Source organism: Heliconius melpomene, chromosome 18, assembly GCF_056956725.1.
Source record: "Heliconius melpomene rosina isolate 202511_hmr_F chromosome 18, ASM5695672v1, whole genome shotgun sequence".
Classification (NCBI taxonomy): domain Eukaryota; kingdom Metazoa; phylum Arthropoda; class Insecta; order Lepidoptera; family Nymphalidae; genus Heliconius; species Heliconius melpomene.
Window position 1 is genome coordinate 3,473,156 of NC_140406.1, and position 16,054 is coordinate 3,489,209.

General features: G+C 33.4%; 1 protein-coding gene across 1 annotated transcript in view; it reads left to right on the forward strand.

Annotated features, from left to right (window-relative positions):
- LOC146529216 (RNA/RNP complex-1-interacting phosphatase) overlaps positions 1-16,054 on the forward strand; it is a 38,111-nt gene that overhangs the window by 20,261 nt on the left and 1,796 nt on the right. Inside the window, exons 3-6 of the mRNA XM_085202155.1 lie at positions 863-894; positions 1,137-1,224; positions 2,469-2,548; positions 10,952-10,992. Of these exons, the coding sequence (XP_085058281.1) occupies positions 863-894; positions 1,137-1,224; positions 2,469-2,548; positions 10,952-10,992 (241 nt within the window). The remainder of the gene's footprint in view (positions 1-862; positions 895-1,136; positions 1,225-2,468; positions 2,549-10,951; positions 10,993-16,054) is intronic.

Genomic DNA, 16,054 nt, shown 5'->3' on the forward strand with positions numbered 1-16,054 from the left:
AAAAATTAAATGTGTTTATATAAATTGTATCTTTATGTGATTTTTATGTTCGATGTTGTCGACACCATGTCAGTTGTAATAAGTTCCTTAGCAGTCTCTTCCATTCCATCTTATTGATTAACAAATTTTTAATTAAAAGAAGTCTCGATTTAAAATCAATTGCAAAGTTTGTACGGTATTCCCAGTGCATATTTCAGAGAGCGATCAGTTGTAGGCCACCAGCGCACCCAAATTGAAAATTAACCCCATTTAAACACGCCTCCCGGCGGTCAGCTTTTTTTATTTGATAATCTTTTTCAATCTTGTCAACACGGTAGATAAAATATTGCCACCATAACAACCTATTATTAAGTACCTGACATTTTATTTAAGGCGATTTGGGCAAAATTGAAAACTTAACCAAAAATTTTTGCCTGCGGTGCATCAGAGATGGGTTTTTGAATTTATGTTCACCTTTTTATGGAAAATTATAGATGTTTAAAATTCTAAAATCTTATTCATGTTATGCGTATTTATATAAAAAGCAAGCTTCACTTCTGGGAAGGATTGTATAGTTTTTACCTTTCATTGTGTATTTCTTTCAACGAGAGTTTATGTGGCGCTTAATTTAGAAATTCGGATATCCCGTCGAAAACTTGATTCTATCAGGGACCAGTGTCACAGTTCAATGACACCGGTGAGGTAGGGCCAGTCGATGATTGATCAGGTCTCTTATCTGTGCACTGTCGTCCGCGGCGGCACTCTCAAAGCACTATTGTCTAATGCTACAATGTTTTGTGCTAATGATTCTAACACATTCGACAAAGTTAAAAGCTTATTTTAATATCATTATATAAATTATCATTTGTTTCTCTTGTTTCAGAGTGTGCAAAGAAGTATTCCTGAGAGTGATATGTAAGTAAATGATTGAAACGTACTTTTATTTAAAGTTACTAAAAATAATATTTTTTATGTAAATATTTTTCATATAATCATTATTTTACTAATTATATAAAAAAGGTGTCATAAGAGCGGCGAACGGAGTGTCTGCACACTAGATTCTCAGTTTCCCTCTGTCTACCCTGCTCTGTGTGGGATACAGCGTAAATACTAAAGCTATAGGTATACTACGATTTCATAGATTATTTTCATTTCAGTTGGGACATCGATGCTCTCATAGCAGCTATTCCGAAGTTGCGAGGAGTAATAGATCTAACAAATACATCACGCTACTACAATCCTGAGGTAAGATAAAATACTTTTATATATACATATATAATAATTATCAAGGACACTTTATTTTAGAGAAGCACATATCGTACGACGAATCATGGGCGGTCCCAAATTGTAATTCTATAGACGTAAAACAACTTCTCAGATCAGAATAACAACTTTTAGCCGTTAAGATAGCGCCTGTAAAATCCTCGTCTTTCTTGGTATGTGCTAGAATACTGGGAAGCTATAAAATTATGTTCGGTTTTACGATTGAAAGTCACATTTTCCACTACGATGCTTTGTTCGTTTCTGTGTCTGATTGCTATGCATTCATCTGCCAGCATAATCCGATCGTAAACTGTGTTTTCTTTCATGAAACAACCGACTGTAAGTTAGGCGCGATTAAAAATATTGCTGGCTATGATAAATTATTTAGCATTTGTCTATTTTTTATTTATCTTTGATCGCAAATTGTTCATAGATATGAAGAAGTGTTTTCGAACAGAAAACATTTAAAAACAAACCTATGCCTTATCTTCTCAAGAATGAAGGTCTTGTTTTTCTAATAATATTTATTTCACTTTATAATTCTTTTTTTTTAATTTTACTCTCGAATTGTAATCTAATTTAATTGTTGTAAGTGATGCTGATAATAATTAAGAGGAGGGCTTAAAAATTTAAAAGGTACCTATAAGCCAGTATATAACTTTAAACATTGAGAAACCAGAACATGGTTACAATCATGTAGAGTAATGAGCATGAGACACGTCTGTCGTACGAGTCGTAGAGGTGTCGTCGCTCGCCTTCATCGCGCGTATTGACTGCCTGTCAACTTGCTTTATATCGATGACTGTTTAAAATGGCAGGTTTAATCTAATTACTGTCGGTTTCATGTCACTATGTGTGTTGTGCCTATGGATAATAATAATTGAAAATGTCGTTAGGGTAATTGTCATGTATGTAAATAACATTTTTTTTTGTCAGATTAGCAGGGTAGGCAAAGGGAGCCAACTGTTAAGATATTACAAAACTTTTCGCCGAATTTGAGAAGTATTGCGCGTTGAGTGACGGAACATAACGCCGCACTTGCCTCTACACCAGAGCGAAGGAATGAAAATATCAAATATTTCATATCCTCAAGTGGGAATCGAACCTACCCACGCTTGTGACTCTGCGCCACGACTGGCTCCAATTAACATTTCATTTATGTTTAATATAGAGTATTATGTATACCCATATACGCAGGTTTATATTTAATAAGCTCCTTGTTGTAGGATCTGCAGCAGAACGGTGTATTATATAAGAAAATTTTTATGCCTGGACGCGAAATACCGCCTGATCATAAGGTGACTGAGTAAGTTTTTAAGTTTAAGGTGACAGGTGTTAACCTGAAACATTTAATCAATTGAAAAATAAAAAAAATCTGAGACAATATTTACAGACCTTTCTACCATCGACTATTAGAAAAATATTCTTTAAAAATATTTCAACAGAATTACTTTATGTCATCGTTTCAAAACTTATCATTTAATACGAATTAAGTACAAAACGTTTTATAATTTTATTAATCGATTTAACTGTGTATAAATGTTTTATGTTTACATAAGATTTTATAGTATAATGTAAATCAGAAAATTACAGCTATCGATCAAAGTAACCTTTTACTTTTACCTTTTCGTATTCATCGCGGATTTTAATTTGAAGCGTCGAATCGGCGCCACTCGCCGGACGAATATGGGTAAAGTTATAAATCTCGTGTGCGTAGGCGGCGTCGGCGCGCCCGAAGCTCGTTCAGACTTCAGTCGTAATATAAGGATGGATATGTCTTCAGATTTAATAGAATGTAGGTCAATTTTACTATTTAAGTGCCCTAAATATTAAGAAATAATTAAATATATATATTTTTTAAAACAAATTTTGTTGCATAAACGCGGTGATTGTGGGTTCAATTTCCACTCGAGGGAATGAGTTATTTTCATTTCCTCGCTTTGATAATGAGACCGTGCTGCGCTGAAATCCGCCAGTCAACACTTCTCACCTTGAAAATTGGGCGGTTTGTAGGTATTGCAGTCTCTTAACAATAAGTTTCACAGCAGGAGGTTGAAACAATATTGCTTACAATTTTACGTCGATTTAGAAGCATTATGTGTTAATGTTACACTTTGTTTAATTAAACTTAATTCAACTATATTAATAAAATAAGTATTCCCTCGACTATAATTTAAACATGTGATCTAGCGTGCGGTCATGCTTGTTCCAATATTTATATTATTATTTGAATAAAATATTAAGACAGAAATTATAGGATAGAAAAAATATTCACGAAAAAGACACAATTAGGTCAGTCTTTGATGATTGAGTCTAAAATAAAACGCGGAAAGTGCTGTTTCGTAAGAGCTTTCATTTGCCCCAATTTATAAAAGTTTAGATATAGACATAATTGGATCCTTGATTATATTTGAAGTCATTTCTTAAGTATAGTTTTTTTACTTTTATTAGATTGTGTGTCAAATATAAATAAAGAAAAATAAATTAACACGTTTTCGTAAATAATATACAGATTCCCCAAATCATATATTGCCTGCAAAGTTTTATTTTCTTATTGTAGTTTGTTTTACTTTATAATTTTAGCTCTACGCTGTATCCCACGTATAGCAGAGTTAAGTAAGGTTCCCAGCGTAAGGACCTAGTGTAAAGAAGCTCTGTTCTCATTAAGATATTTACGAACTCATTTTCCGCCATTCCATGAAGACTGGCGGAAAATGAGTTCGGAAATATCTATAACTATTAACAAATATAAGGGTAATAAACAAAATAAAATAAGAAATAAGAGAAGAGAGAGAGTGTAAGATATTTAGTAAATTTGTTTATTAAAAAGTTTTTATTAGTAAACTGTCATCAAAAATGATTTAAACGACTTATAATTTATATCACGTATGTACCGTTGCACCGCTACGTATGTACTAGCTTGCAGTCGTACGCGCTGTCCGCCGCCCACGCACGAATACCTTTTGGAATTTGAAAGGCATTTGATGCTGCCCCAGCGCAAGTCAAGTTAGGCTTCGCTTACGCTAAGTTAACCTAACAGGTAAATAAAAAAAACTATTGGGACTTATGAATCGATTTTAAAATATTTACACATAACGCCATAGCTCATTAATTAATTTGTTTATTATTATAATAATCATATTTATTTTCACCATAGTAGTTTCCTTAATTACTATTATTATTTATTTATTTGTTATCACCAAATGTCTTAGCTCTTATTGAAAATACCAATAGTTTGAGCGACTATAAACAATACATTTATCCTATCATATCAATCAGATTATTATCACCTGCCTAAACTAAAAGTTTTAAAGCGGAGATTATCTTAGCCATTTGTTTAGCCTTTTGTTATATGCTCCGCGACGACGTTGGTCGGCTTCGCCATAAATAACCATCGGCATTTCTTAGATACTTCGTTCCTGTTATCGCGCCAGTACCTCGCATCCGTTTGTCAGTTAGGGAGAAACATGCGTGCCACCCGTAAAGCTACTTCGATTGATGACGAGCTTTATAGAAAATTCCATAATCATATTAGGCTTTTTGTAATATTAATCGCTTTATATCATAATTTTAAATTCTTTACGTATAATTATATTTACCCGTATATTAATTTAAATACAGATTTATATATAGGGGAGCGTCATGTATTACATACATTATAGATTTTTTTCCTTTTTCAGTAAAATATTCGGTTATTGCGTTTTAGGTCTCGTAAGTAAGTCATTATTAATTAAGGTTAAGAATGTCGTTACATACTAAGGTATGGTGGAGAGACGTTCAATTGACCTCTCAACGTAAAAGAGGAAGACGACCAGGCGCACGCCCGTAACGATGCTCGCGTGCCTCGACCGTTTGTCCATTTATCACGGCCATATTTTTACTTGTTTTCCATGTCGACTGTCGACAATCACGTCGTCATTACAAACCAACCCGTGTACCAACAATCGTGCCGCCTATAAATTGTGACCACCGTTGAAGTACGGATTGTCAGATTAATAGATTTTTATGGTTCAAGACTTAAAGGGATTTCCGAGGATTTCTCTTGGTTTATTTACGTGATGCTAATGAATACTTATTGCCTTTGGATTTTTTTTTATGCGTTTTCAATTCACACGTAAATGTGATGCCGGATGTGCGGTGTAAAATCATCGATATTTTCGAATTATGATTGAAGGTATCGGCTATTACTATCGATTATTTCAATATTTACATGATGTGGATAGCGTATCATCTGCACATGCCAAATCCGCATTAGAGCTTTTTTCGCCAATGTTTTTTATTTGTGATTCTATTAGCGCATTATTGAGAGTTGTCTCGAGACAATTTGACAAAGTATTAAGTCAGTTTCTATTTTTAGTTTTTAGTTTACGATTGGAGAATCAATTGAAAAAAATGTTTCCAATCATAATCATTATAAGCATTGTATATGTATTGATTAAAATAGGCGAGAGAATATGTACGATAAAAAATACTATATATATAAATCATATTTGTTAAAATAGTGTACAAACAAAAGCATAATTTTAAATTGTTCTAGTTGTAAACGTTGAAGAAACAAACTGTCTAAGGTTTATAAAGCCTGTGATAACATTAATGCTAACGTGGCCATTACCAGTGGTAACCGCGTTTCATTGGAAGTAATAACCGATCTAAATATTTACGATACTATAGTTTCCTTTCATTACATCTATGTCGGCCGTATAATCATTTATGGACCACACAGTAATAATTGAGACATCGACATCGACAAATACGTATTATTAGGGTAGCTTGTCTTTTTGTAACTACATAGTTTCACTTGTCGGTGAACCTTACGAAATTACTCGCGTCGACCTGTGAGACTTAATTAAAATCGGTTTACGAAACATGTTCAAATACATGTATTGATTAGGGCATAATCTTGTTTTAATGTACTTAATTATTATTCTGGTCATGTAATGTTAGCCACTCTCGAGACATGTTTCAAAATTTATTCGGAATTAACATACTCTTATGGGGATAATCTATTTAATTTTTCTATTATTTTAAAATAGGAGGTCGATAACAAAGGTGAATTATTATTATTATATTAATAACTCTTGGCAAACCTTTTACGTAAATAATTACACATTATAAAGAATTTGGATATTAATTTGTCATGTTTGATAGACTTATTTTCCTTTATTTCTTAATGTATTAAATAACACTTAAATATTATATTCCATGGCAGGAAAATGACTCAATAGGTATATAGTGTGATTTATGTATCATTGGCGCCGGTTTCGACGCTAATTAATTAACACAACCTACACATTTATTAACTGACGAATGCTTATTTTTGGGGTTAGTTTATACAAGGCATGGCAAAAATAGATATTTTAGAAAACAAATAAAAATGGAACGTAGCGGGACATGAACTAACACCTCTAGGAAACCGTCCAATCTTTTGTATTATATTAAATTAAAAAAATACATTAGTATATAAAATATTCACGATTCAAATACATATTTTCAAAGATTAAAAGTATCGTTTACCTTATTCGCGTTGTTAAAAACAGTATTTATTAACGAAAACAACAACTCATCTTGGTGTAGCGATCATATCTCACCTGCAAAGTGGTGTAACTACAAAAGTTTGCGAGTTCATATTTCTTATGAGGAAAATGTTGTTTCAACTGGTATTTGTTTTGGTTTAGGTTAATTAAGAGAAGTAATATTGGGCTTACGTACTCTATAACCAAAGCTGGATAGGTAGAAGCAACCTGGGAACCTAGGGTTAAGACTCTGTTCCTCTGATCTCCTTAAGATATTTCCCTTCTCCACTTTCCGCCAATTTCTGGAGGCATTGCGCGTTGAGTGGCGGAACTCGTTAATAAACAAATATACGACCAAAGAAGAATAGAGTGATATTTCACTAGATTTCCCTTACTCATCTCGAAGCGTAAACAGTGTGTCAAATTATTTACATTTTACACAGCGCCTTGTGGCTGCCTATTATTTAGGTTGCGGTTTTATAATCATAATATTACATGACGTTTTATTTTTAGCGGCTTATTTTTGTGGTCCATATATGGCAATATCGGGAACCGCAAAGCGTGCTTATTCCGCTAAGTACTATATTCGTCCTCGACAAGCACTGATTCATTGCATCTAATTGAGATGAGCTTACTAGGCTGTGTCCGAACACGTAATGTGCATATATCTTATGTTACATGAGTCATAAGTTGTGGGAATGTTTTAAAAGGGGATTGTGTAACGCCGGCCCGGGTGGCCCGTATTATGGAGTTTGATTGCGGTTTTTATCAATTAGAGTAAGAACTAATGTTTTTTTAAATTTATTTTTGTTAAAATGTATTTTAATGACTATATTGATGTCCACGGAAGAAAAAAAATCTTCCCATTATATCAAACTTAAGAGGTAAATGATACAAGTAGAAAATTACTGGAAGAATATTTATGTGCTCTCGTAACTTTTATATCATTAAAGTATTCTTCATCAAAGTTGCAATTTTGCGATTCTTTACATATTTATATTTAAAAATGAGTTTATTGCCAGCATGAGCAACGCTGTAATTCACATCAGTATTGACGTTTTGAAGCCTCAGGATACAACCAGGCGCCTGCTCATCGGCATTCAGCCGTAATAACTTGTGATCACACATAGATCTTAAATAATATCTAATGTAATATATGCAAAAAGGTCTCGTTATTTCCAGAAGTACTTTTATATGAATGTTTAATGAATGCTACAGTTTTTTGCGATGTTTTTTTTTTAAATAAATTGTTTAAAATAAATCTAATTTGTAATTTTTTTTATAAATTAAGTTAGCTGGTCATTTGATATAAAGTGATTGCTGCCGAAAGATAAAAGTATTGCCGGCTTTTAACATATTTGTTGAAATATTGTAATTATCTGGGAACACGGCTGGTGGTAATTGGTTCCATAATTTGCATGTCCAGGGAAAAACAATCTAAAAATCTCATAGCACCGACGTTAGACACCTTAGGTTCGGGTAGATATATATCTAACCTTTGCCCCACGCGACAGTTACAATACATGTCTCCATTGTAAGGACGCTCTGGATTGCATGGGAACCATCTGAATCCTTATCTGGCGTTGTATCAAAATGTCGCCTATTATCTCAGTTTCGACCACTTTCCACGCGTGTTGGGTACCGACGTGTACGAACGTTCCAACCATGATGGATGCGTTGGAAACATGTACCTACGTACCTACGAGTATCTTAGGTCCCGCGTGTTAGAGTTGAAATTATGGCTTAAAATAGATATGAGAATTCAAGTTATTTAAAGGTGACTCAAACAGTGTTACGTAGAGTTCATAAAAATAATAAGCTTAATTTATGCTAATAATATATTTTAAGATTACTGCTTTATGAAAATTGATACAAGTGTGTAAGTAAATATATTGGTTATGAAGTCCGATTCCTTGGTATGTGCAATTTTATTTTTATAAGAGTGCGTGTTGCTGTTGCATTTATAAGGCGACCTCACACAATCTTGTGACTGATTGGTTATCTTGGATTACGAATTGGAGATCCCACATCGATAAAGTGTGGTATTGAATATTGTTATATGATATCATATAAATTTTTGCGCACGCAAAGAAATAGTGGAGGGAGGTGCGAGTGCGTAACTGTTGTTAAAGGTTATAATAATTGCAGCGACGCGACGGAGGGCTATCTTGCACTTACATAAATTTTCCAGTAACGCCACGAGAAGCAGCGCGGCTGCCGCATGAAAAATACCCGGATTATAACTCGGGAGCGATCTACTGTACAGATAACGCCGCTAGATATAAATTATCTCACAAACGTAAGACGCAACTAATATTAAATAAGAAAGCATGTAATTCATGTTGGTTCGATCTGCCCGGCCGACCAATAAAATACACAATTCTGACAGATTTTAAATAATGACGTCCGTGTTACTTACCCAGGAAATGCTTAGAAAGTTTAATATAAAGTTTGGCCTTAAAATGGTCCAATCTCAATGTTGATCTCCGTAGTGAAATGTAATAAGTTTTAAAGATATATTATTTTTTTAGACTTTTCGGCTTAAAAAGATAAATGATTCAGCCATTACAGGATCCACATTAAAATTATATTAATTGAAGTTCGTGACAAAATGTAATATACTAAGATCTGAACAAGAGATATATCTTGTTTTCACGTAATTCATTCATAATTATAAAAGAATGTTCAAAAAATTGAAGAATTAAAGTTTTTTAATAGCCATAAGAAGTTTGTGCCATATACGGACAAATTCATTTGTACTATTATCACAGCACACTAATCCTCATGTTGTAAGTAAAACATCCTTATGGAAATAAAGGCTAGCAGCTAAATTGGGACATTTCATTAATATTTAAAGATATAATAGGAATAAACATGTTATTCGTAGAAAATACCATTTAGATTTGCACAGGACAAAGCCCATTTATATTGTATTTAACTTTAACGTTCAGAAGATGAATCCGTTTTAACGTTAAGGTAGAAGTTAAAATTTACACAGTAAGGAAACTCGTTTCCTATGAATTAGTTGAATCGTGACTTTATGCATAATTAAATGTTTACTCTCTGGCGCCAGCCGCCACACGTCGCGGATAGTTTCGTTTTGTAAACCTTATTGGAGTAAAGAATAAAGTTCTTGAGAATTATTTGTTATTGATCTTTTGTTTGTACGTCCGAACAGTTCACGATATTCATTAACCGTTTAAAGGATATATCTTGTTTTCTTTATTATGTAAATCATAATATTCTTGTGTGTGATGATTGCTGTGTTTAAGGTAAAAATAAATATAAATTAGGATGTATGTAAGAATAATCAGGAATGAAATGTTGCTGGTGATATCGTCGTAATTGTCTATTTTGCATGTTCATTATCACCATTTGCTATGGGAATGAACAGCATAATAGTATGTTGAATATGGTCGCTCGAGGGGAGGCGCTAACAACATTACTAAACGATGGCGCTAAGCTGGGCGACAAGAGTCTGCAATTTTGCATGACAAGGCTCAATCATCACAGCGCCCTTAGCCCACTTACCATTAAAACGCCAGGGGCTTTATTTATCGCTACAGAAATACTAAGCGAAATCATCAATTTGCTTCATTAGGCCACCCTAGCAAATCCTTTTAGAGTACATTTAAAACATATGTATGACATCTCTCTGCTGTTATAATAAAACACATTTGTTACGATGAAAATAAACATAACTCATCGAATAGGTGGTGCGATCCACTGGCCGGCAGAACTGCCTTGTAATTCTGGGACGCCCACTGATCATGCGGTTTTAGGTGTAAAAAAATCGATTAAAATATGGCGACACGCTGGGATCGATACATGATGATATTTCATCTTGGACAGCGGCACCATAGTTTTAACATTTTCGTGAATTTCAAATAAATATTATGCAAGTGTGGTTATGTTGTTACATATCATTTTACATCGTCGCCAAGTTTTATTGATATTTCACTATTAGGAACAAGGCGTTATAGAGTGTTGGAATGCAATAAAATTATATTTTGTATTTTCGAATTATTCATTAAAGATCATTGGCGCTTGTTTTTATTTATAGCGTGTTTGTATTACTAATAATATAAAGGTTATGTAGCAACATTTGCTTATTATTATAATTACATTTTTACCGTCCCGTGGTTAATATTAGATACTATGCATAATTGTATATTTATATATTTTTATCTTTTCAGATTCGTGTCGGCTGTAGATGATATTCTTGGGAATGATGCAAGTAAGCTATTCATGTGAATTTAATTGAAATTAAAAAAAAAAGCTTTACATAATAGCAATTGTTAAACTATTTAAGGTTTTTCCTTTCTTTTCTTACTCGTTTTACCATATAATAATTCAAAGAAATGTGTGATGAATAAACATTTAGCAAAGTATCTTACAAATTTGTTCAATTTGACTGGTGAAATAATCGTAAAGGTTTGTTTATTCATTGTCTAAGATGGAAATCTCACGAATAGCAATATGGAAGTAGGTTTTGTAAACTTTGATGTAGGTACAATTCACAAAGAAAAGTGTTGCGTGGGAGAGACGTTACGGTGAGGTGTTAATGCACGCCCATTGCCTAATTGTATTACTTTACGAGACCACCATAAAGAATGTCATTGAGCTAGCGTTTATAGCCACTAATTGTTATTCTATTGTGATCGTCACAAAACACACAGAGAACACAATACCCCGTACAAAGTTTGACGTACAATACACTAGTGTTTATCTAATATTTATGTTATATATACATATGTAAATTTATCTATGAATTTTGTATTCTTATTTAATACATCATTAAACAACATTAAATTATAATATAAGTATCGAGCATATGACAAAACAGTTTCTATATTTATATATTCTAATTTAAAGTATTGTCTTTAATCTTAATTAATTGTGCACTGTAAGGTACAAGTGTATAATCCTATTATCAACAAAATCATTAATAATATCTGTTAAAAGAAAGCCATTAATCTTGTCCATCTCATTTGCGCCATTAATCTGTTACGTAATGAGATCATCAAAATTATTTAAAAGCTTATCAGTAATGCTAGACACAACATACGATTTCAATTAAAGATCGCTTCGATTTCGAGTTGGAATGTATAACGTGTTTATTACACGAGGAGCTTCGGTGACACCTCGCTCGCCATCCGACGAGAACCGCGTCGGGGACCTCGCTGGGTTGGTTCGTCAATGGCTCGTAGATTATCGGCAGCCACACATTTAACTGCGCTGACACAATTCTGAGTTATCGTCTAACTTCTCACGGTGCCGGACTCTATATTCAGATTGTTCATTAAGTTCTAATTACGAATGAGCGCCCTTGTTTGTCTCGATCACAAAAACTAGCTTTTATTAGATTACGTGGGTAGTTTCAATTAATTGTGGGCATGCGTGGTGTCTGTCGGCGGCCAGTTATCGGTGTCGCTAAGTAGATGGAGTGAGATGAGTATTATGCGCGGCTGCTTTTCTGTGGTTAGCGCCAGTTTTTCAAATATAGGGCGGTTTTTCTTGTTTTATCTGCTTAATTAATTAGATCCTATTGTTGTTACTGACCTAATTGAAATTATATTAATGATGTGGTGCCCCAATTTGTTTATGAGAAATGTAATAGTTTATATCAATTACTTACGGCTTGTGAGTTTTGAATTGATAATAACAATTCGTTTATAAAAGACTATAAATGTGTACATACATATATGTAAATTTAGTTTTATTTGTTGTTACAAGATTTCTACAATAAGTGCGTTGGAAATTTCAAAGAAGGTGTCATATATGTTTACATTGAAATAGGAGGTGGCGCTTCGCTCGATAATGCGAAGATATTCATATTTTACGCGCTATCGCACGCGAATCGCGCTCGTGTACTGATTTACACGATATCGAGGCACGGGGAATGCTCTACACTCGCTACCGTTTCTGACGTCAGGGGTGGTCCCTGCATTCGCCAAAACGTTTTATATTCACTTTCAAAATTTGATTCTAAATATTCATATTAAATTGTAGGTATTATGTTACACCTAAACACTTATATATGAACATATTTAAATATATGTGTCAATAAAATATTATAAAAAGTTTGATATTTTAAAATATTTGACGCGTGTGGCAGTTGTTGTCACGTTTCTTAACATTGCCAATGATTAATGAGCCATAGCGCTGTTATAGACAGATGACTTGCTACTTGGTGAAATTGATGTTTTTGTTTTGTGGGAAATTTGTATAAAAAATAAACTTAAGTTAAGAATTCTTTTGCTTATTCGTTTTCTAAAAATATTTTGCTGACTTCTCGAAAGATTTGTTTGTTGAGACTCCACTTTCTAAGTTTGTTGGTATGGAATCTGAAAATATCGATGCATTTGAAGCGGTACATTTTGTTCAAACATAAAATTTGTAGACAAAGTTGCACTCCGTGTTAAGGGGGACACATTGACAAATGTTGCTGAGATACTGCTATTGGGAACGTGATAACGTACGTTAAAAGATATAAATTTGTGACATACGGCAATAAAGTAAATACAGATGATACTATAGCGACCTATAATATTTTGTTATTACGTATTTTTAAATTAGAAGAGAAGAATTTTTAAATAGCATTGGGTAACACAAATATTTTCTCGTCGGTGCATCATAAAAATACTGAACGACACGTCGTGTACTGCAACAGTTATCTTTTAAATACCTAATCAGTCAACATCTCATCACGGCCCACGCGTGGCGCCAGCGCCAGTGAAGCAATGCATTGGGTTAGAAGCACAATTAGTTGAGCTGGTTATCGTAGCTTAAGTAATAATTATTTAGTTCATTATTTTAAATGCTAACAAAGTAAATAGAAGTATAAGGATTGAGAAGTAGAAGTAATTGTAAGAAGGAGACGTCACAATTACAAGTGTGTGTGGTGTCTTAATAAGCCGATTACAATGTAAGGAGGTCGGCGTGGGCGTGCTGGCCCGTATCGATATCTTCTCGTGTCATTCACAATGCACTGATTGTCGTCGATCCGCGACAAGGTGCACCTATCTGTTGGTATCAGATGCGATACAGCTAAGATATAATAAACTGAAAATGAAGATTTAACAACATTACAACAGATTTATCGTTAAAATTCTTAAAATTATTTTGGTCTTAAAATTAATTCTAAATTGATACGAGTACCATCTAACTATTTTTTATAAAATTAATTACTTTATGGTTAAATTTATAGTCATTGCTTTTAAATGTGTAAGTAAATGGATAAAATTAAAAAACTGTTAATATTAATAAACTATGTTTGTTTTTTAAGGCTCCGTCCCATTTCATTCCGACTATCACTTAACCGTTTTTAATATAAATATATTCCTTAACACTATATTTTATTGTTTAATGCACTCTAAATTATTGTTGTGTCTGTGGAAAGAACTTCTTTTACATAATAATGAGATAAGTACATCACAATGATTGTTATTATAATTACGTAACGCCTTATTTTGATACCTTTTAAGTCTACTGCATTTCTTTTGTCGATGTTTATTTTCTCAAAAAAAAGAATACCTTATAGGATCACTTTTTTGTCCGCCCGTTTTTTCGTCTGTTTTATCTGCATGTCCGTTTTATGAAATTCGCCGCGTAACCAAAACCTATAGGGTACCTATCCCTGTTAACCTAGAATTGTGAAATGTGACAAGAAATATACTTATGGTACATATAAAAGAAAAAAATCCAAAATTGGTTGAATATAGGTATACTAGCGACCCTATTGCGGCTTCGCCCGCTTTTACTACTGGATTATTCATATAATGTATGTTTGCAAAGCACTTAAGATAATGTGAAAATTAATTAAACCCCAATGCAACCCGCATTTTCGTAGTTTCAATAAGGATTTTCCAATTGTTTTACACAGCAAGGATTTTTTAGTAGGTACCGTAATTTTAAATCTGTGCAACTAATCTTTTCAAGTACTTATTAAAATATATTTAAATTACTATTTTTAGATAGTTAAATGACATTAAATAATACATTCAACTCGAATTATCCAATATATTAATTATTATATCCAATATAATTAGTGCAAACGCATCTAAATCTTCGTTGCTATAAAGGCAGGCGGGTTTTTTTTTTCGAGCTTGTGGTTAATGTTGAAGAGGGTATTCTGTCCCTGATGAAAAGCAAGCACTACGTGGCTGCCTGTAACGAAAATTAAATAGAATGCATCGGCCAGGAATTGAACCCGGGCTGCCCGCGTGGCAGGCGAGCATTCTACCACTGAACCACCGATGCGTGTAAGGCAGGCGGGCGCGGCGGACTCGCTTGTATAAGCATAACGTCGCGAGGCGCGTTTCGCAGCAAGGATTTTTTGATATTGTAACAACTTCTAAAGTACTTATTAAAATGAAAAACAGAAAAGACAGTTTTGATCTACATTAAATGGCCAACGTAACTAATATACTTATTTATATGCTGAGATTAAGGGATAAATGAAACTTGATTCGATGCAGTTGATGTGTGAACGGCGTGATGTGTCAATAATTAAATGCGTTTTTCTCTAAAACTATTCGCAATTTCGAAATAGTTTAAAAAGCAAATTTTATCTTCGTTTAACGTAGAAATTTAATAAAGTATTTTAAAGGATAAGGATTAATACCATTATGGAAAAATATCCCTCACAATAAAAAATATATTGAAATTACTATTTTTAGACAGAAATATGATCACTACACGTTATTCTTAAAAGATATGAATATGCTCTTGCGGACTTTTTTGTAGATCTTATTAAGAGGAACAATACTCCAGTACATTTTTTTCATGTAGTATTTACCATTAAAGCAGCGCATGCGCCAAAGTGTCTCAGCGGGTAGGACTTTATACACATTTATCGTATTTATGTTAATTTACATAAGAATGTACAAATAATAAACTATATATAAACCTTCCCTGAGAAATACTCGACCTAATGGTGAAAACCGCATCCAAATCCGTTGGGTGGTTTAGAAGAAGAAGAGTTAGAAAGTTCAGACAGACACCAAAAGCGACTTTGTTTTATAAGATATAGGATAGGATAGGATAGGATAACAAAAAAACTAGTTACAAACTTATATTTGTTACTTCCTTTCTGAAACAATCATGAAATTGATACGTGATCCTTGATGTGCGAGTCTTGCATTTGACCGTTTGTGTATTTTTCGAAATTGTATGTTGTGTTCATAATCTATATATATAAAAGGACTTGTCCTCACTGACTGAGGTAAGACGCACGCACAGCCGTAACCGCTGTGCGTAGAAACGTGGAATTTGGACAGATGTTTACTTTTGTAATC